The sequence below is a fragment of the Gorilla gorilla genome, chromosome 6, assembly GCF_029281585.2.
Source record: "Gorilla gorilla gorilla isolate KB3781 chromosome 6, NHGRI_mGorGor1-v2.1_pri, whole genome shotgun sequence".
Lineage (NCBI taxonomy): Eukaryota > Metazoa > Chordata > Mammalia > Primates > Hominidae > Gorilla > Gorilla gorilla.
The window spans coordinates 20,096,115-20,117,277 of NC_073230.2; the positions used below are offsets into that span (position 1 = coordinate 20,096,115).

At 38.7% G+C, this 21,163-nt stretch overlaps 1 protein-coding gene across 1 annotated transcript in view; it reads left to right on the forward strand.

The window, feature by feature from the left end:
- The window catches only part of SCIN (scinderin), an 86,202-nt gene that overhangs the window by 63,878 nt on the left and 1,161 nt on the right, over positions 1-21,163 (forward strand). Inside the window, exons 10-15 of the mRNA XM_004045116.5 lie at positions 4,749-4,839; positions 9,056-9,226; positions 12,855-13,032; positions 13,301-13,422; positions 18,180-18,257; positions 20,556-20,616. Of these exons, the coding sequence (XP_004045164.4) occupies positions 4,749-4,839; positions 9,056-9,226; positions 12,855-13,032; positions 13,301-13,422; positions 18,180-18,257; positions 20,556-20,616 (701 nt within the window). The remainder of the gene's footprint in view (positions 1-4,748; positions 4,840-9,055; positions 9,227-12,854; positions 13,033-13,300; positions 13,423-18,179; positions 18,258-20,555; positions 20,617-21,163) is intronic.

The window sequence follows — 21,163 nt, forward strand, 5'->3', positions numbered from 1 at the left end:
ATATCTTTTTGGTGAACCTCACACCGAGACAGAGTCACATGCATCCCCATAGTCTGGTCATCCACACTGCCCAGTGCCTTGAGCCCAGTCAAGTTCAGGAGATGGGATGACACCAAAAGAGTGGTCTGGGAACTCGGAGGCATCAATATCACCTGGGAGCTTCTTAGATATGTAGACTCTCAGGCTGCACCTTTGACCCACAAAGGCAGAACCTGCATTTTAGCAAGGACCTCAAGTAATTCATATGCACTTTAATGATTGACAGGCACTGCTTCAGGCAGTGGTTTAGAACACTGACTGCATATTGGAATAACCTGGACAATTTCTCATAAATCCAAATGCTGTCACCCGCACCAAATAAATCAAAATCTCAGCTGGGGGGAATCCTGAGATTCTAATCTATACCACCACATCGGTGTGAACCACCGCACCCAGAACACTCTGACGCCACAGTCAATCCATATGCTGTCCTAGACGAATGCATTTAGCTATTTAGCTCTGTGATTAACATGTCGTCTTAATAGCAACCATTCTGTGAGCAGCATGTTTGCACTGGCAAAGTGTCAGATGTTTCCTTGTATTTTTTATTTCTTTCCAAAAAGAGTGGAGCAGGGGAGATTAGACAGGTTAAGTAATTTAACTCAAAGTCACAGCTGTTGTAACTGGTAAAGCAACATTTTAAATCTTAATCTGTTGGTCTCTTTAAGGCCTGAGTATATCAATACCAGGTAGTTATGTCCTTTTTTTGCAATTTCCTTTTCTAAAATTTTAATTCAAAAAAGTGTTTGTGCAACAAAATCATGGCGTTTATAGGTATAAATTAATTATTCCCAGTTAACTTTTCTTTTGCATTTTATTTCATGGTCTTCCTCTTAATTCTCTTTTGAATATGAAAAACATAATTGATTGTGGTACTTATATTAAACGAAAAAAGACTAAGCAAGTAATGCAAAAGAGTGTTTTGAGGAATTAACAATTTGCAACCCATATAAATGCCTATGTGGACATATTAAAATAGAATAAATCAGGTGACAAATTTTAAATGCTAAATTGAAGTTTTAAATAGTAGCTATTTCTTGTATCATTTGAAAGTGTTTATTGAGCACTTTATGTGCCAAGCATTGTACTAATTTCTGGAGATACAGTGGTGGAAAGAAAACTATAACCCGTGCCTTCAGGAGCTTATACGTAATGAGAAACAGATGATTAACAGGTGTTTTTAGTGCAATATAAAGGATTTTATGTAAGATCAAGTTGAATGATCTTTGGATAATTATATACAGACCCTCCACCATACCCCTAGGCTATTGGTTAAATATTTGTACCCTCTAGAACTCATGTTGAAACTTAATTTTCAGTGTGGAAGTATTGGGAGATGGGGCATTTAAGAGGTGATAGCTCTCATGAATGGATGAGTTCATTAATGGATGAATGGGTTATCATGAGAAAGGGGCCAGTGGCTTTATAAGAAGAGAAGGAAGCCTGAGCTGGCATACTCAACCCCCTCACTGTGTGATGACCTGCACTGCCTCAGGAGTCTGCAAAGTCTTTGCCAGCAAGAAAACCCTCACCAGATGTGATCTCTTGACTTTGGAATTCTCACCCTCCATAACTGTAAAAATGAGTTCCTTTTCCTTATAAATTACCCTGTTTCAGGTATTCTGTTACAAGCAACAGAAAATGAACTAAGACAGGCTCCTAGAAAAAGTGACATTGAAGTGGGAGCTAGACAGGCATGCAAATAGAGAAGTTGATCCAAGAAATGCAGGAAAATACTGTGCTCCAATCTACTCGTCATAGAGTATGGCTGAAGAAGGTTTAGGGAACAAAAGATAAAACGAGGGAAATTAGAAGGAGCCAAATTGCAAATGGCCTCATAAACCAAGCTGAAGAGGACAAAATTTATTTTTAAGACATTGGGGGTCACTCAAAGAGTTTGTATGGGGTGTTACATGATTGGTTTTCATTTTATTTTATTTTATTTTATTTTAGACAGAGTCTCACTCTGTTGTCCAGGCTGGAGTACAGTGGTGCCACTCTTGGCTCATTGCAACCTCTGCCTCCCGGGTTCAAGCTATTCTCCTGCCTCAGCCTCCCGAGTACCTGGGATTAGAGGCGCACACCACATGCCCTGCTAATTTTTTGTATTTTTAGTAGAGAGAGTATTTCACCATGTTGGCCAGGCTGGTCTTGCACTCCTGACCTCAAGTGGTCCACCTGCCTTGGCCTCCCAAAGTGTTGAGATTACAGGCATGAGCCACTGCACCTGGCCTGGTTTTTATTTTAGATAAATTATTCTGATTGACATGTACAGAATGGATTGGTGGAGGAAGGCTAGCGACAGGAAGATCACTGGGAATGTGTTGCAATAATCCAGCTGAATGATGTGGCCTGAATTTAGTGTAGTGACAACAGGGAAGGAAAGAATGAAACAAATTTGCAAGGTGTTAAGGTATTGGCACCAGAAAAACTGTTAATGGGGAATGGAGAAGACAGAGTTGAGGATGACCCCTGAGTTTCTGGTCTGAGCATAAATGGGTAGTGTTTTATTTCCTGAGATTAAAAATCTTAAGAAGACAGGTTTGGCCCACACTGTAAAAAAATGCAAAAGGAAAAGGAGAAAGAGAAGGCACCACATCGGTAAAAGTTACCGTCTTTGGAATGCGGCTGGAGGGGATGGTCATTTAGTTTTCTTCTTTCCAATTTGAAATGTTCAACATTTCCATCATAAGAATGTATATATTGGGGGGATATCAAGAATGTAAGTTAGATACTTCAGAGTCCTCTTGTGAGTCTTCACCATTTGAAATCATGGATGTGAAGTATGTAAGTTTGTTAGTGTTGTATGGTTTGTGGAACTTCAAAAGCTTCCATAAAGATAGTGAAGAGGCTTTCAAAAAATAAGCAGTTCCATTGAAGACTGGCTTTCAAATTAAACAACTTTCCAGTTTATGTGATAATTTCAAAACAGGGACATAAACAGGTTAAGTCCAAGAGGCAGAGTTAAAGGTGAGAAACTAGAATTAAATCAGTTATGAAACCACTTGTATTCTGAAATGACAGGACAAAAATAAATTCAGCAATGATCTTTTATCTGAAATAACAGGTAATTAAAATTGAACAGATGACAATGATGAATCTCTTGAAGTAGTAACTCCCATTTTTACACAGCACTTATCTTTAATGAGCAACAACCACCACAGGTTTATAAAGAAAAAATACGTCAAAGTAGATTGCTTTTTTTGTTCAGTATACAATTTCAGAATTAGAAACAAAGAGCGACTGTGTTATTTCTTGATTGGAGTGGAATACTTGAATCTGTGTGGATGGCAGTATGGTACTTGGGATCCAGCAGAGAGGTTTAAGATGAGTAGAGAAGTATTTGTTCAGGGTGTCATGAGGCAGAACTTAGTGATGTTTTTCAGGTTTGCTAGTTGAAATACTCCAAAAAAATAAAAGGAGCAAAATGAAGACAAAAGTTAGGTAATATTGTCTGTTCGGTGGTTGGATTTCTTCCCTCCAGAATAAAAGCAAAATGGAAAGCAGACATTTTTAACAGCTGGAAGCGAGAACTCAGGAAACCACAGATGTGACAAAGAAATAATGCATGATAACAGACCCTGCGGTGGCCCATCATCATGCAGCTCTGTGTAACTCCTCACCTTGTGCTTCCAGTGCACACAGATGTGTTGGCTAGCATTATAGGCTCTTGGGAAATGTAGGCTATTGACATTAAAACACTACGTTTTTAGTAGTTCCTTTATTAGGGAAAGCATTTTTTATTTTCTTATCAACATTTGCATGCATGTTTTTTTTTTTTTTTTTGCACCCCTCTGTAGAACATTTTTACATCAACCATTTGCCTATTCTGGTCCAATGGAAAATTCTGTGATAAGATACACACCCTGTTCCCAGTGTTTTGGGTGGAGGGGGGTGGGTGTTGCCCAAGGTGGCAGGTTATTTTAATCTGTTCCGAGTATGGAACAGTTTACTGTCAAAGTTTTAGAAGAAAAGATACATTAGGATTGGTGCAAAAGTAATTGTAGGTAGGCCGGGCATGGTGGCTCACGCCTGTAATACCAGCACTTTGGGAGGCCGAGGTGGGCAGATCATGAGGTCAGGAGTTTGAAACCAGCTGGCCAACATAGTGACACACCCATCTCTACTAAAAATACAAAAAATTAGCCGGGTGTGGTGGCAGGCGCCTGTAATCCCAGCTACTCGGGAGGCTGAGGCAGGAGAATCGCTTGAAGCCGGGAGGTGGAGGTTGCAGTGAGCCAAGACCACACCATTGCACTCCAGCCCGGGTGACAGTGCAAGACTCCGTCTCAAAAAAAAAAAAAAAAAAAAGGCAAGAAAGACAAAATGCCCCTAACATTCAACCTAATAAGTTTGGCTCGTGTTTTCATCTCAGATGGATTATTTTTCACTGTAGAGGTGTTTTCTAAAAAACAGGCAGCTCCAACTTAAAATCAGGTGAACCCGATTACTTAGCTAAATTATGTAAGGAGCAAAACTCAATTTCTTTAAAATGGAGATAAAAATGCCTACCATATACAGTTCTAGACAACACATAGGACAATTAAATGTTAGATACCTTGACAAAAACAATAGCTTAACAGCTCATATCATGTTAAAACAGTTTGCTTCTTGATCTTTCATAATAACTTGTCTCTGCTTGCAATGCCTACATGTGACGATCTTAAAACTTAAAGGCAAGCTAATTCGTTTCACTTTCATTCCTCTAGGCAAGGAGCAAATGCCACACGAGATGAGCTGACGACATCTGCGTTCCTGACTGTTCAGTTGGATCGGTCCCTCGGAGGACAGGCTGTGCAGGTTGGGATATTTTTACCCCCAAAACTCACACAAGTTAAAGTCTTGCTAGCTCAATGGATAGCTATAGCTCCCTCCCAAGTTGGGATAGAAATTTGACATTTTCTTGATACGAACTGTGTTTTCATTTTGAAATTCAAATATTCCTACTCTCATTTCAAATTAGTTATCTCAGATTCTGGAAAGGAGGTAGCAAACAAAAACAACAAAAATCTATCAACAGGTGTAAGATTCCAAAAGAATCTTCCCGTTAGAATCACACCCTATGTCAATGATAGTCTCTTGACATTAAAACGGTTTTATCTGTATTACTGTTTCCAGCTGTTGTTCAACAGATACAGTAGGCAGAATAATGCCCCCAAGGTGTTCATGTCCTAATCCTCAGGACCTGTGAGTGTGATATGTTACAAAGCAAAGGAGAATTAAGGTCGGAGATGGAGTTATGGTTGTTCATCAGCAGATCTTAAACTAGGGAGATTATCTGGGATTACTGGGTGGGCCTAGCGTAATCACCAGGGTCCTTGTAAGTAAAACAGAAAGCCAGATAGAGTCAGAGGGATGCAGCGTGGGAAAGACTCAACCAGCGATTGCTAGCTTTGAGGATAGAAGGAACAATTACATATTATATAGTTGCAAATTGCTAGAACGAGGATATTGAACATTCCCAACACAAAGAAATGATAAATATTTGAGATGATGTTATGCTAGTTACCCTAATTTGATCACTATACATTGTATGTACCCCATGAATATCTACAATTATTATTAATCAATTAAAAAATAAAATTAAAAAAAAAGAAGGTGGAAGAGAGTCCCCAGAAAAGGAATATGGGCAACCTCTAGAAGCCAGAAAAAGCAAGGAATAGATTGATTCCTAGAGCCTCTGGAAAGGACTATAGCCCTGCAATAGCTTGATTTTAGCCCTGTGACTAAATTGTTATTCCAGATTTTAGCCCAGTTACTAAATTAGCCCCATAACTCATTTCAGACTTATGACCTCCAAAACTGTAAGACGATAAATTTGTGTTGTTTACAAGCCACTAAATCATAGTAATTTGTTACAGCAACAATGAGAAATAAATACAACAGTGCAGAACAAGCACATATTAACAATTCGAATTAATAGGTTAAAAAAAGATGCATTTTCTTACACTCTCAAATCGTAAACATGCGTAAGTTATGTTTTGCACAAGTAAACAGAAATAAATCTTGATAAAATAGCATGGGTCCTTATATTTCCCTTTTAGGTACCAGAATCTTTACTGAAACAAAGTCCAACACCCAAAAGTGAGGGAGGAAGTGGTGGAGAGGGAGAAAGGACGAACAGAAATGGGAGGGACAAAGAGAAAAGATAGGGAGAAAGGGGAAAGAAAAGGGATAGGAGGAGAGGAGAGGGAAGAGAAGAGAGGGAAATCATGGAGGAAGAAATGAGGCAAGTAAGGAGGAGAGGAGAGGGAAGAGAAGAGAGGGAAATCATGGAGGAAGAAATGAGACAAGTAAGAAGGAGGAGAGAAGAGGAAGGGCAAGGGAGAGGATAGCGTGAGAGGGAGGAGAGATTGAGAGGGAGGAGAGATGTATTTTTTTACTTAGGTATTTCTGAAATAAAAAATTACTTGTCAAGAATGACTGAACCCAAATTCAAAATGAAAATTTCATGTAATTATAAATGAGTCAACTTTTTAGTATATCTATCTAACTTATCTATCTTATCTATCTCTATCTAGAGACAGAGATTAAGATAGAGAAAAAGGGACAGGAAGAGATAATATGCTGCTTTATTTGTTATAAAACTTTAAATGTTATACAATATCAGACAATATCAATGTCTAGTTCTAGATCTCCTCACTGTGTCTAAGAGACTGCTGTTTCTAGCCTGGTTCAACCTTCTGTACTCTCCTAAGTTCAACTGCTCCTCCTTTTATATTTATGGTGGAGTATCTGCTACTTGTTTCAGGACCCTTATTAGTTAACATGAAAAAGTTTTTGGGTCTTTGTTTTTTAGATTCCCTTACAGTGTAACTGACATACAGACTTCAAGAAGACCCTATTTTCCTATAGTGTGCCCCAATGTGTCTGTCTGCTTTCTTGTTCACTCTGTGAGAGAGTACTTGCTTGTTCCTTTTTCCTACAGCTCGCTGGAACTATCTCTCTCCCTCTCTCTCATTCCCTGTGTCTTCCTAGCTGGAGCTGCACACACTGCTGCCTGTTTTCTGCCTGCCTGTTGTCTTTGGCCAGTTTCTGAGAAGCCATCTGCTCCCATCTGGTGGGAAAAGCATCTTACAGATTAGAGTTCAAACTGAAAGCAGGTGCTTACTTGGCCAATGCAGTGATGTTTCTGATACAGCAGCATTAAACACTCCCTTTACATGGTTGTGCCTGTTTAACTTCCTCATTCCTGGTGTCAAGGGAGCTAAGACTCTATATGGTACAAAAGGGTTTTTCTGTCTTGTTTTCAAATCTTTGTAAGTGTGTAATTGCTTATTTTACTGTAATAATTAAATAGAGAGAGGCAAGTTAGACACTTCAGAACATAAAGTATAAGATGTGAAGGCTGAAGTTGGTCTTCCAGCTGGTCTCCTTTCCATCTTGATACAAGTTAGTATATACAAAAAGCAAGTTAAATCTAAATTTAAAGGCGCATGTTAACTTTTTAAAAATAAGTTAACTTGCTACTTTTAATCAATAAATTAATGAAATGACTGAATTCTTTAAATGCACTCAATTCTATGGAATTTAGTTGATCTTTAAGGTATTACTTACCAAACTATTAAAAAAACTTTGAAGACATGCATTGTCTTACATATTTCGTATTTCATAGTACTATATTTGATGCACTCGATTAATGAATTACCATGAATTGTTAGCCGGTTGAATCCTAAATTGACAACAAAATGGTAATTTTTAGTTTAATCACTAGATGGCAGTAGCTTACAATAATGCATGAAAAAACTAAAGTATTGCGGTTTTCAACGCTCCTTTGTAGAATATATTAACCATATTGAACATATTTTAATCAACCTTTTTTCTTTCTTATTCTCCTTTGACAGTAAGGGATGGGCCTTAATCAGTGTTTCTCTTTCTCTCATGTTGGCAATTAAAGTTTTCTCCATGTTATATGAAATGCTAAGCTAACAGTTTTAGGTATTTGTGAGACTATAACTGACAAAACGTTTCCATACTTTGCTGCTCACTTATTTGAATGCCTACTAATTGAAATATATTTATGAAGTCAATTATTTTCAATGCCTTTCGGCCCCCCTATATGCAAGTATGTATATGCATGTAATGAGTACCTGCATCAGCATTCTCATTCACCTGGCTTCTAGAAAAAGACAAACCAGGGGAAGTGAGACAGTTCAATTTTAGCACAGGGCAGAACAAATGAAAACAATGGGAGACTGACATGAAATTTGAACTCTTTATGTAAAAGCATCAATAGTTTGTGTGAGAAATAGGAAATTCTAATCCAATATTTGGGGCTAATAAATAAAATCAAGAAAATAATTTCCCTTTTTTTTCAATTTCCTCATCCTGAAAAGTCTTTATATTGTATTTTTTAAAGTTTCTTATATTGAGTATATCTACTATTACATTTCTATAGGTAAGTTAAAAAGTAGAAAACATATTCTGTTTATTTTTGCCCATTTTTAATGCTTGCATAGCAATCTTTGTGTGTGTGTAATTTTTTTATTTTACAAATACAGAGATATAGAAATAATGGGTATGATTTGGGGTCATCTTATGTTGTGAAGCATTTGAATGCACATCTCTTAACCTTCTGAACCAGATCCAAAACATGTGAGATTCTAGTACCTCTGCAAATATCTGTGTTACTGGTGCCCTTGAAAGAAGAGTGATTTTCACATAAGGTCGCAGACACCAGCACCTTGGTGTTACCTTTTCTCTTTCGGAGATGTAGATGAACAGACTTACGTCTTCACACTTTACAAAAACAGAAAGTATTGGAGCATGGTGATGTTTCCCCTGACAAGAAACTACTCATGGACACCGTGCCTGCGATAACAAAAGATTCTCAAGTCAACAGGGAAAATTAATTACCATTAACCTATATGTTCTGTTAATCATCATTCCTCCTGCTCTTGACTTTTTATTTTTTGTTTTATTTTCAAAAAGACAACATAAGAACACATTTGGAACTAAAACGTTCTTTCACAGCACTCTTAATTATATTGCTTTTATTCCCCCTCTCCCCCATCAGATCCGAGTCTCCCAAGGCAAAGAGCCTGTTCACCTACTGAGTTTGTTCAAAGACAAACCGCTCATTATTTACAAGAATGGAACATCAAAGAAAGGAGGTCAGGCACCTGCTCCCCCTACACGCCTCTTTCAAGTCCGGAGAAACCTGGCATCTATCACCAGGATTGTGGAGGTAATGTCATGCATTCCATAAAACATGCCCTAGTTATGGACTTCCCAATGGACCTGAGCCATCAGCAAATATTAGACTTTAAAAACTTGGCAAATAAACTCCCTTCATTCCTATAATTAATCCACTGTTCAAAATTTTAAAAACACTTAAAGCAGGAGAGTTGAGTAAAAAGTAAAACTCCAGATACCAGGCCTTTTGCAATTTTCAATTACATTGAACCCAAACAAATAAATTTTTAAGAATACTGTCACAAATTAGCTGTCAAAAGCATGAGGCTGCTTAAGCTCCATCTTGAAAGGCCTTAGGTGGATGGATCACGGGTGATGGTCAGGTGACTGACCACACTGGAGACATTTGAGAGGGAAGGCCCTCGTTTGCACAAGTGTAACAAATATGGGAGGCATGTCCCACCACACTGGACCAGAACCATAACTGAACTGGCCCCATGAGCTGTTTCTGACAGCAGCTGGGATCAAACCCCATGCCATGGTGCCATAAGATAAGAAGACCTCCAGGTATAGACAAGGCCAGCCTGCCCAGGTTTTTAAATGGCTAAGTGCTTTCACCTTAGGACAATCCTGTCACCCCAGTCACCATTGAAATCCAGGTCTTCCACACCACCCTTACGCTGCCTGGCATGCTCTGCATATCAAGCCTGGAGCTGTCCCTCAAACTTGCCCTCCATACAAGTCAATCAGCAGACCCCTTAAACTTGGGTTGGTCATCTCATCCCTCCAGCTGCAACTTCTTCTCTAAGCCTCCCTCTCTCTGCACCTGATTTCTCTACGACTGTCCTCTGAGGACAGATTCCCCGGCAGCCCTCTCAATCAAGTGGAACTTGTGTTTTCCCAATACCCACTCACCGTGGCCTCAGGGATGGGGCTGGACAAGTTCCCTCCCTGCTCACCCTTACCTCTTTGATTTTATCTTGCCTCTCTCCTGTATATCAGACTTTCCCTCCTCTAGACCTCTTGTGCTTTCATAGACTGAACTGCCAGTCCTCCTCTTCTTTGATGACTTCAGCCATTATCTCACTATTTCCGTCTCTCCGGCTTCTCTCTTCCAGCAGTCTTTTCCTTGACCGCATTTCATCTCACACTCACATGGTCCTATACTAAATTTTGCCGTTTGCAATAACTATAGCTCCTCAGAAATCTGTTTCAGTCATCTAATCTCTGACAACTCTCTCCTGTCCTTTGGCTCCTTTACTCCAGAATGCACATTCTGGCAATTCTCCAGGCCTATAGCTGAATCCATGAACCCGCTGCCTCCTTCACACCCCATGCTTCATGTCCTCCTTTCTCCCCAGATCCCCAGCACCCCCTTCTCTCTACTGATAACTTTGATTCAGAGTTCACGAGAAGATAAATCAGGCATAAATCACCTTATCTACTCCCCTGCAACTTTATCAATTTGTCTGCATCTGTGTATATATTCTCTTTCCCTCCTCTTTTATGAAATAAATATCAAATTTTTATTTAATTTTTAAGTTAATATTTTATATTAGGAATTTCCATATGATGAAGTGTCTTATAAGTGAATATTATATACTATATGTATTATATATATACTATTATCCATAAATTAGCAATAAATAATATATTTGTGTACAGTGATATATCAATAAATAATTTATTAAATGTTTATTACATAGACTATCGCTCCTATCTAAGGCCCAATTCCTCCTCCACCCATCTGGCCACCAACTTCTGTCCGGATCCTTCCCTCTTTTGCTTTCCTAAGGAATCTCCTGGATTTCTGTCTTTCCCGTGCATTTATTCCATTTCTATTTCATCATGATTGCAGGCAGTAATCTCCTTTCATTCTGTATTATCAATTTATTTTTCTATCTGGAATCATTCACTTTGAACTACAAAGATGGCTGTAACAGAAACCTCCTGTCATTTCTTTAAAAACTGTGTCTTGACCTTGACCATGACCTTCTCTAGCTACTGCATCATTTCTCTGTCCTTCTTAAGAGCACATATCATTGAAAGGTTTGTCTTGAGTGTTTTCACTCACTCACCATCTCTGCTTTTTAAAGCCAGTTCTCTCTAAAGCCACCTCAATCAGGTATCCATCCCACTAGTCCACTGAAATGGTTTTTATCTAGTTTGCCAATGACCTGCCACATGCCACAAACAAAGGTCACTTTTCTGATCTCATTTTTCTCAACCTCCCACTAGCATTTGCCAGTCAGCCTTTCCAGTTTTATTGAGCAATTCTTTTTTCACTAGGTGAATGTATCCCCACACTTACTATGGTTTCTTCCTAACCTATCGGCCACTTCTCTCAGGCTAGTTTGCTGCGTTTTCCTCTTCTGTTTGACCTCTAAGTTCTTGAGCACTCCAAGCCTCGGCCTTGGCCCCTTCACCGTGGTCTCATTCAGTCATATGGTTTAAATGCTAGCATATGTATTGATCTCATCCAGAACCTTCTGTGCACGGATTCTTCTGTGTTTAATTATGACTATTTTTTTTTTTTGACATTTAAAAACTATCAAAATGACATTAAAGCATTCATTATCTACGGGCATTCTCAGTTGATTTCAGATGGGAAAGTCAACCAAAACGCACCATTGTTACATTCTGATCTCTTCCCCAGTGGACATTCCTTTGTGAGACCTCATCAGCTACTTTCTGTGCATCTCTTTATTTCCTTGCAGCCTCTCAAACCAGCTTTCACATTCCCAACCTCTCTGAAATGCACCAGTCAAGATCATTTTACAGGTCTTTCTGTCTTCATCTCCCGGCAGGCTAAGGCTTTATAAAGATTCTGTTTTAGATGTCATTTCCTGATCTCACACCAGTCTGGGCACAGGTCTCTTGTCACCTTCTATCCATCATCCTGGCTCTTTCCTCTGTACCCATAACGAGATGTTTATATTAGAAATTGGAAGCCCTGGAAGCCAGACTTGGTTCCTGTAATTCTCCATCATCACATCTGATAGATTCCTTTGAGCTTGTTCTGTGAGGCCTCATTCCTGCTGGGAGAGGACTTTAACCGTTTTCCTGAATGTTCGCAATTCCTGGACATTCCTTTAAAACTTCCAACAGCCATTCCTTCCACCTCTAGTGTTCTCTCCTTCAACAGGCTCCTGACAAACCTGGTGAAATTCAACTCTCCACATCATGGTTGCCTTCATCCTGGCAGTTCAGTGTGGTTGGCCAAGCAGCACCATTTGGCACAGCAAATCACCCCTGCCTTCTTGAAGCGTTTTCCTCACTTGGCCTCAAGATCACTTTACACTCTTGTTTTCCTCCTCCGTCTCAGCTGCTCCACCTCAGTCTTGCTTACTGGTTCTTCTTCCTCTTTCTGGAATCACACATCACACTTGTTTGACAATTATGCAGAAAGTCATACCAGTGACATAGTAGCACAGTCATATGGTCAGACAGTTCTCACAGAGACAGACACAGAGTCACAAATTCACAAGTGACACAGACCAAAGTGCTCCTACTCTAGGGTTTAAAACACCATAGTGGTGTCCCAGAGCTGCTCTGAATTAATTTCCTGGGATAGGGCAGAAGGCTATGTATGGTTTGCCACAGTCACAGCTTCTGGGACATGTTTATTGAGGGAGCAGCAATGAATTTGAATCGTTGTTTTATTTTTCTTCATATTCCAGGTTGATGTTGATGCAAATTCACTGAATTCTAACGATGTTTTTGTCCTGAAACTGCCGCAAAATAGTGGCTACATCTGGGTAGGAAAAGGTGCTAGCCAGGAGGAGGAGAAAGGAGCAGAGTATGTAGCAAGTGTCCTCAAGTGCAAAACCTTAAGGATCCAAGAAGGCGAGGAGCCAGGTGTGTGCTCTGGGGCCAAGGGCACTAACTAGAATTTATACTGATATGATTGCTAATCATCTTTTTTTCACCAAAAAGTCACTTTCTCATGGCTTATAAGGGTTAACAATCTCTCCATTAGTTGCAGAGGTGGGTGGGTGATGGTACCTGATTTCTTTAAGTAATTTCTCAACACTGAAATCAAGGTGAGATAATATTTGTTCATATAAAGCGACAGCAAGCATATGTCCCTGAAAATGCACTGGATAACTGAGTGTGTTTTCCACAGAGGAGTTCTGGAATTCCCTTGGAGGGAAAAAAGACTACCAGACCTCACCACTACTGGAAACCCAGGCTGAAGACCATCCACCTCGGCTTTATGGCTGCTCTAACAAAACTGGAAGATTTGTTGTAAGTGTCTTTAAAAACAGTGGGATAGGGCTGGTTGCGGTGGCTCATGCCTGTAATCCCAGCACTTTGGGAGGCCGAGGCAGGCAGATCACCTGAGGTCAGGAGTTCGAGACCAGCCTGACCAACATGTAGAAACCGTCTCTACAAAAAAAAAAAATTAGCTGGATGTGGTGGTGCACACTTGTAATTCAAGCTACTCGGGAGGCTTGAGGCAGGAGAATCACTTGAACCCAGGAGGCGGAGGTTGCAGTGAGCCAAGGTCACGCCACTCCACTCTACTCCAGCCTGGGCAACAAGAGCAAAAGTCCGTAAAAAAAAAAAAAAAGGGCCAGGCGCGGTGGCTCATGCCTGTAATCCCAGCACTTTGGGAAGCTGAGACGAGTGTATCACAAGATCAAGGAGTTCAAGACCAGCCTGGCCAATATGGTGAAACCCCCTCTCTGCTAAAAATACAAAAATTAGTCAGGCATGGTGGTGGGTGCCTGTAGTCCCAGCTACTTGGGAGGCTGAGACAGGAGAATCTCTTGAACCCAGGAGGCAGAGGTTGCAGTGAGCCAAGATTGTGCCACTGGCACCACTGTGTTCCAGCCTGGGCAACAGAGTGAGACTCCATCTCAAAAGAAAACAAAAAACAAAAAACAGTGAGATAGAACCTAACAACGCTGGGAGGGGGATTCCCATGTGGCTCTGACACTTTCAGACATGCTACTGTTCTGAATCTCAGTTTCAGCCTGCCTACAAACCACGGTGACAACCTTTGCTCTACACAGGGTATTTTTTTTTTGACTTTTATTTTAAGTTCAGGGGTACACGTGCAGGTTCGTTACACAGGTAAACTTGTGTTGTGGGGGTTTGTTGTACAGATTGTTTCATCACCCAGGTATTAAGCCTAGTATCCATTAGTTATTTTTCCTGATCGTCTCCCTCATCCCACTTTCCACCTTTTGATAGGCCCCCAGTGTGTGTTGTTCCTCTCTATGTGTCCATGTGTTCTCATCATTTAGCTCCCACTTTTAAAGTGAGAACCTGCAGTATTTGGTTTTCTGTTCCTTACACAGGGTATTTTAAGGATTAATGATATAATTAATATGAAAGCATTAATGTTGTGATGTCCTATATAGATTAAGCTGTTCTTAAAAGTCCTAGCTGCTTTACACCTGTGTGAGCATGCAGTTGCTGTATGAATATATATGTGGCTAGATTTGTTAATTTAATAATTTGGCATTTTCTGTGGGCAGCAATCATTATTTCTGATCAAACTATGTAAATTTTACATGTCAATTTCCCAGCGGAGTAAAAATTTTCACCATATTGACTGAATTAAAAATATTATGGAAATATTATGATCATTGGGCAAAAATCACAGAAAGCTATATATGCAGTTACAAATTAACTGATATCAACAGGAATGTTTTATTTCATAGTCATTTACAAGCTTTGACTTCCAGTCCAGTCAGAAGTAAAATTAGAAGTATGTGTATGCATGTCTTAGTTCAAGCTCCTATAACAAAAATACCATTGACTGTGTGGTTTAAACCACAAACATTTATTTTTCATGGTTCTGAAGGCTGAGAAGTCCAAGATTAAGGCAACAGCAGATCTGATGTCTGGTGAGGGACCACTGTCTAGCCTTCTTGTGTCCTCACATGGCCCAGAGAGCAAGCTCTAGTCTTGTTCTTTCCTTATAAAGACAGACACTAAGCAGGGGCACTGTACCTTCATGGCCTCATCTGAACCTAAGTACCTCCCAAAGGCCCCACCCACCTCCTACTACCATGCCATTGGGGGCTAGGGGTTTAGCATAGGAATTCTGGAGGCAAACAAACATCCAATACAAAAGAATACAGGAGTGATTTTACACTGGGCTCTGAAATATCATCCTGAACCACAGCCTCTCACCTAAATTTCAAAAAAAAAAGTTATACTTTCTCTGTTTGACATGCTAAGTTTTTGGTAAATTTTTCATTTAAAGAATGAATTCTTCTTTTATATAAAATTTGATCTACAAATTTTGGTCAACATGCCCTAGTGAATAAATGCAAACTTTATTTTTCAACACAGGAAAGAAAATTTCCCACGTACTTTGTCAGATATTTTGATTACTAGAAATAAAATTATTTGAGATGAAGTGGTTCAAGTCTCCCTTGAAGGTTATAAATGATTTGACCTACAAGTTAAAGATTTAAACAGTGCATTGAGATAAATATTTGGTTGCTGTATACCACAATTTGCTCACCTACTTTACAGGAAATCCCTGAACTTGCTATATTTCATAGATTTGTCGTCAGAAAAATCTGCTGTTTTATTGTTTTGACTGGTAACTTGATATTGCATCCAAGCAACTTATTTTTCAGCATATGCTTCTATAATTTCTTATTAGAATTATTTATTAACATTGCTATAAATTAGATGTTTGTTTCCAAGAAAAATGTATTTTACAAAAATAAGTACCTAGGCTTTGTTCTCAGTGTGTTTAAAGAAAAAAGATCTGTTAGTCTTTGGCTTTTTGTTATGCACATATATTAGCCTTTAAGAGAAATATACATTTCCTCTGCAGCAACTCATTTTCTTGTTTGATATTTGGAACCCCTTCTGCTCCCTTTATAGTTTAAGGCGAAGGATTGTTGCTAACAAATCTTTGATCTTATAATTACTATCAGAAAGTAGGCTTTACACGTGTAGATTCCTACAAGGCAGCTACAAGGCAGCAGAGCTTATTAACTAAAAGCACAGCTTTTAGAACCAATCTGCCCATGTGCTGTCACTTATCTCGTGGTAGTACTTGCTGGCTGTGTGACTTTAGGCTGGTTACTGAGCCTGTCTGGGCTGTAGTTGTCTCAACTCTAAAATGGTGGTAATCTTAGTACCTACTTCATAGAGTTGTTGTGAATATTAACTTAGCTGTTGCATATAAAAGATTAGAACAGTGCCTGACATCAAGTTAAGTGCTAAACTTTTTCTTTTTAAAATGATTATGTGATTGGTGTGTGTCCTCTAAAAAGATAATATAAACAAATCCTTTGCCTTCTAAATGGTCAAGGTTTTTTGTTTTGTTTATTTTGTATAACAATCTCAAAATCTCATCAGATTACAACAAACATGAATTGTCATGCTCAGATGTCTGCAGGCTGCCAGGAACTAGGTTTATCTATGCTGGGCACATGTTTTGAGTTTATACATATTTTTCCAGTGACAAAGTCAAGGACACAAAAAGGCCCTTGCTGAGTCACCTTTGCTAATATGACATGGCCAATGCCCCAGTCAGCTCCATAGCACCGCAAAGTCACATGCCAGAGGGAGTGAATAAAGAATGGGGAACCATAATCCAAACTCCTGCGTAAGGATCAGGGGGGTTTTCACTCAGAATTCTCTAAAAATACTGAACTTTAGATTAATACATGCCCATTGGTATTGGGTGGATGAAGCTAACCCTTCCATTACCCTTTAATGCTAACTATAATTTAACACAATTTAACCCATTAAAAATAAAAAATTTTATACATGCAAATGTTATGTTATAATGTCATCTTATTGAAATTTTTTGATTTATTAAAATGACCAGGCCTATTGACTTTTTCTCTCTCTCTCTTTTTTTTTTTTTCTGAGACGGAGTCTCATTCTGTTGCCCAGGCTGGAGTGCAATGGCACGGTCTTGACTCACTGCAACCTCCACCTCCCAGGTTCAAGCAATTCTCCTACATCAGCCTCCCAAGTAGCTGGAACTACAGGTGCCTGCCACCACACCTGGCTAGTTTTTGTATTTTTAGTAGAGACAAGAGTTTCACCATGTTGGCCAGGCTGGTCTTGAACTCCTGACCTCGTGATCCACCCACCTCGGCCTCCCAAAGTGCTGGGATTACAGGCATGAGCCACCACGCCCAGCCCTATTGACTTTTTAAAAGTAATCTTGACCTACAAAATGAAAGATAATTTAATACTCAGACCATAAACTCAAATGTTTTTAGGAACTAGATAGGCAACATAAATCTGTGAAACAACTATTCATAAAGGACTGGAAGTACAGAGGATTGTGAGCAAATTGACTATATATGTGGGCATTCAAATGTGTCAACCCTAAGGATGAGATTTAGAAAATACGATTAAATATATAGTTTATTGAAATGCAAGGCTTGAGGATAGCCACCCAGAAAACACTGATCCAGATGAATGGGGTCAGCATTTTAAAGTGGAGGAGTTTAAAAGTTTCACTGACAATAGGCAGAAACAGAGAAATTTTAGCAGGATTATGTAATTTTTTATGTAAGACCAGTGTATACTGACAGTGATTTGATTGGTTACGGATTGCTATGAATGCATTCCAAGGAAGAGTACTTTCTTACTCTGTGAGGAGTGGTGATCTGAGGGGAGTCTTATCTCTGGCACTCTTTGGTCTTCCTAATTATTTGCAGAAAAAAAGACAAAAGCTTGAGTGCATGCCTCAAGACTCAGGCCACACAGCCACATTCCTCTCAAAGTTCAGAATAATTTAAGGTTCCACCAGCTTTATATTTGAATTATTTAATTTCACAAATGCAATGTTTATATTAAATACTGTGCTGGCCAAATAAAATACTACTAGTTTATGATGCCAAATCAATGAACAATTATTTAAATTTTTATTACGTGAAAAAGAAGAAAAAAATTACCACCAAATTTTATTTTCACTATACTCAAAAAAAATACAGGGCATTTCTATCCTATGTATTAGAAAAATTACTGCTTTACTTTTTGCTCATATGGCTTTTTATACCTTTCAGATTGAAGAGGTTCCAGGAGAGTTCACCCAGGATGATTTAGCTGAAGATGATGTCATGTTACTAGATGCTTGGGAACAGGTAAAACTACATTCTGTTCATAAGAAGAGAATGCATTTTTGGTTGGGAGATGACAGAACTTGATCTGAGAAATGGTAAGTCTAGATATAAATGAGCCTAGAGATTTAGGCTGTATTTAAAAACACACACACACACATTTGGTAAAAAATGAAACTAACACATATGGCAAGTTGATTTCTTAGTATGAAAATAATTCCAGAGCTACCATCTTTGGCTTTACAGTTGTAGGCAAAAAACTTTTATTTTTCATTTATTTGTAAAAGTTACTCATTCCTAATTTGTTTATAATTCATTTAACTAATAAGTGCATTCGTGTGTACAGTGTCATGGGGGGTACAATGCCATTGAGGAAACTGACATATTCAAAGTTTCTTTTGAAATTTGACAAGAAGTCGTGGGTACCCCTCCCTGGGGAAGAAACAGGCAGAATAGTTTTGAATCTACACAGTAAAATATGTTACTGTTTTATTTATCTTAATTTTCAAGGAAATTAATGGTGATTTGACATGCCACATCTGATAGGTTTTTAACCTCTATGTAAATTAACAGTGAAAGAGAAAAGTAAATATATTATGAACTAAATTATATAGAACAAGTGTGAAATGCTTATCTGAATTAGGCCTAGTCGTAGAGTCAAGCACAGAGATTGTTCCTTTTAAGTTTGTTCCTAATTGATAAACCATTCAGTTATATCACACCCTAGCTTCTGATCTACAATGACCATGTTTGACTTGAGGGCCCAGGCTCAGATTCTTGCCAAGTGAATGGATTACTGATTTCTAGATGAGATTTAAATCTCCAGGTCAATGAAACATTCTTGTGTATTTAAGAATTAAAGAAGAATTACACTTCCTTATTCAGATATATATTTAATTTTTCTCATTTGTAGTCAACTCCTGTTTCTGTAATCATGGATACTTTTTAGAATATTTACCATGCCACATTTCATTTTTTAAAATCATACCTTTTATTTACATTACCGTGCTTTCATGGTTTGTTCTGTTCCCTGCACACAAATGTTTCAGCACTTTCAGTATGAAATGGAATACAATCTAAATGTAAGTGACCGAAATTGCTCTGCCACAAGTGATTTTAAAGTGATTTCAAAAATAAGGTAATTCAGGAAATTTTTTTCAGCATTAAAGTACCCCCACCCACACGCTTGACAAGGAGGAGGATATATACAGATTGTATAATTATATCAATTTTTGAAAAAAACATTGCTATTTAAATACTAAACATTATAGCATTTTTACCAACATCTTATAGGGAGGGCAAGCTACTAGAGGAGAAAAACACTAACCTTAAATCAAAGGTTCCTAGAGGGAGTCTGGGATCACCCACAGACAAGCTCTACACGTGGTCTACATGTGGTCTCTTCCAGCCAAGATCCACATCTAGGAAATGGGGATAATGACTGTGTAAGGGCCAAGGGAAAATTTCCCCTTCGCTGTCCAAAGGTTCACATAAAAATCAGTTGATAAAAGGCAGATTAATAGGAGAAAAGGCATACAAATATATGAATGTTCACAGGAGTCATACAGAATGCAAGAACTAAATAAATGGCTGGATGGTTGATGCTTTTCTACAATTTTGAAGTTACAGAAAGAATGGGGGATTGCAGGATGGCAAAACTGATTATGGGAGGGGAGAAGAGGCCTGGCTAGGAAAGGTGGTCTTGTTATGGATGAAATCTCACATAAAGTATAGATGGTAAATGTTTCTTTCAGACCTTTAAGAGTGTGATACTCTCAGTTAATCTTCCCTAGATCCCAAAAAGGGAGGGCCTCAGAGAAAGTCCGGCTGCACCACTGCAGATTCTCTACAGATGCAGATCTTCCCCTACAAAAGGCAGCTTTGCAGGGCTATTTCTGTTTGCAAGTCCTCTGAACAGCCATCTCGAAATATGTCAAAGAAGTGTATTCGGAGGTGAAATATTTTGGTTTCCTTCGACTGCTGTCACACCCTAGGGGGTGGATGAAAAAAAAAAGTCCACCCAGACAATCTGTTTTTTTTGTGAAAGATCACTTTACAAACTAGAAAATACCATGTAAACATAAAATATCCAAGTGTGAAATCTGAAGTGAAACAGGCTGGATGTAGATTTAGGTGTCTCCTGATGAGTGTGAACACTGGGAAAGTAATGGTACCTCTCTGGGCCACCACCTCCACGTCCCTAACTTCTGCGGATATTGTGAAGATTGAATGAGCAATGTGTGTGTGAAGCACTTTACATAGGGCCTAGCACTGAGTCAACATCCCAGAAATCATACATATTGTTATTGTTTCATTTTTTAGATATTTATTTGGATTGGCAAAGATGCTAATGAAGTTGAGAAAAAAGAATCTCTGAAGTCTGGTAAGCTCAATCGGTGGACAATTATAGCAGTAACCGGGCACCATTATGACCGAGTGTCTGACTTGCTCTTTGCCACCATGTCTTACAAAAATACATTTCAAAATCAAGAAGTAGCTTAGCATTCCTCCTCAAAACTAAAGAGTAATGGGATTTTTTGAACTGGAGAATTTCCAAATGGGCACAAGAAAAAAAATATGTTTTGTTATCTAATCAAGAATAGAATTATATCAATTTAATCTGAAAAACTTAAATTCATTTCAACCCTTGTTTTATTATAAGAGTAAAACCTCCATGACTGCGATAAGCCAGATTTTTTAAACTTCCTTTTGACTATGCTGTTCTTTCTGGCACAATTTTCCTTTTACTGAAACGTATAACAATATGCCACAAGGACAATTCCATAAAACTTGGAATTCTTTCAGGCATTAATGAGATTCACATGTTGCCTTTCATGGCAGATGAGAGAAATCAAAAAGAAATTGTATTTGTTTACCTGGTCAATGGAAATTTAATTTATTACTTTGATTTGAAGAATTGTATTCGAAGA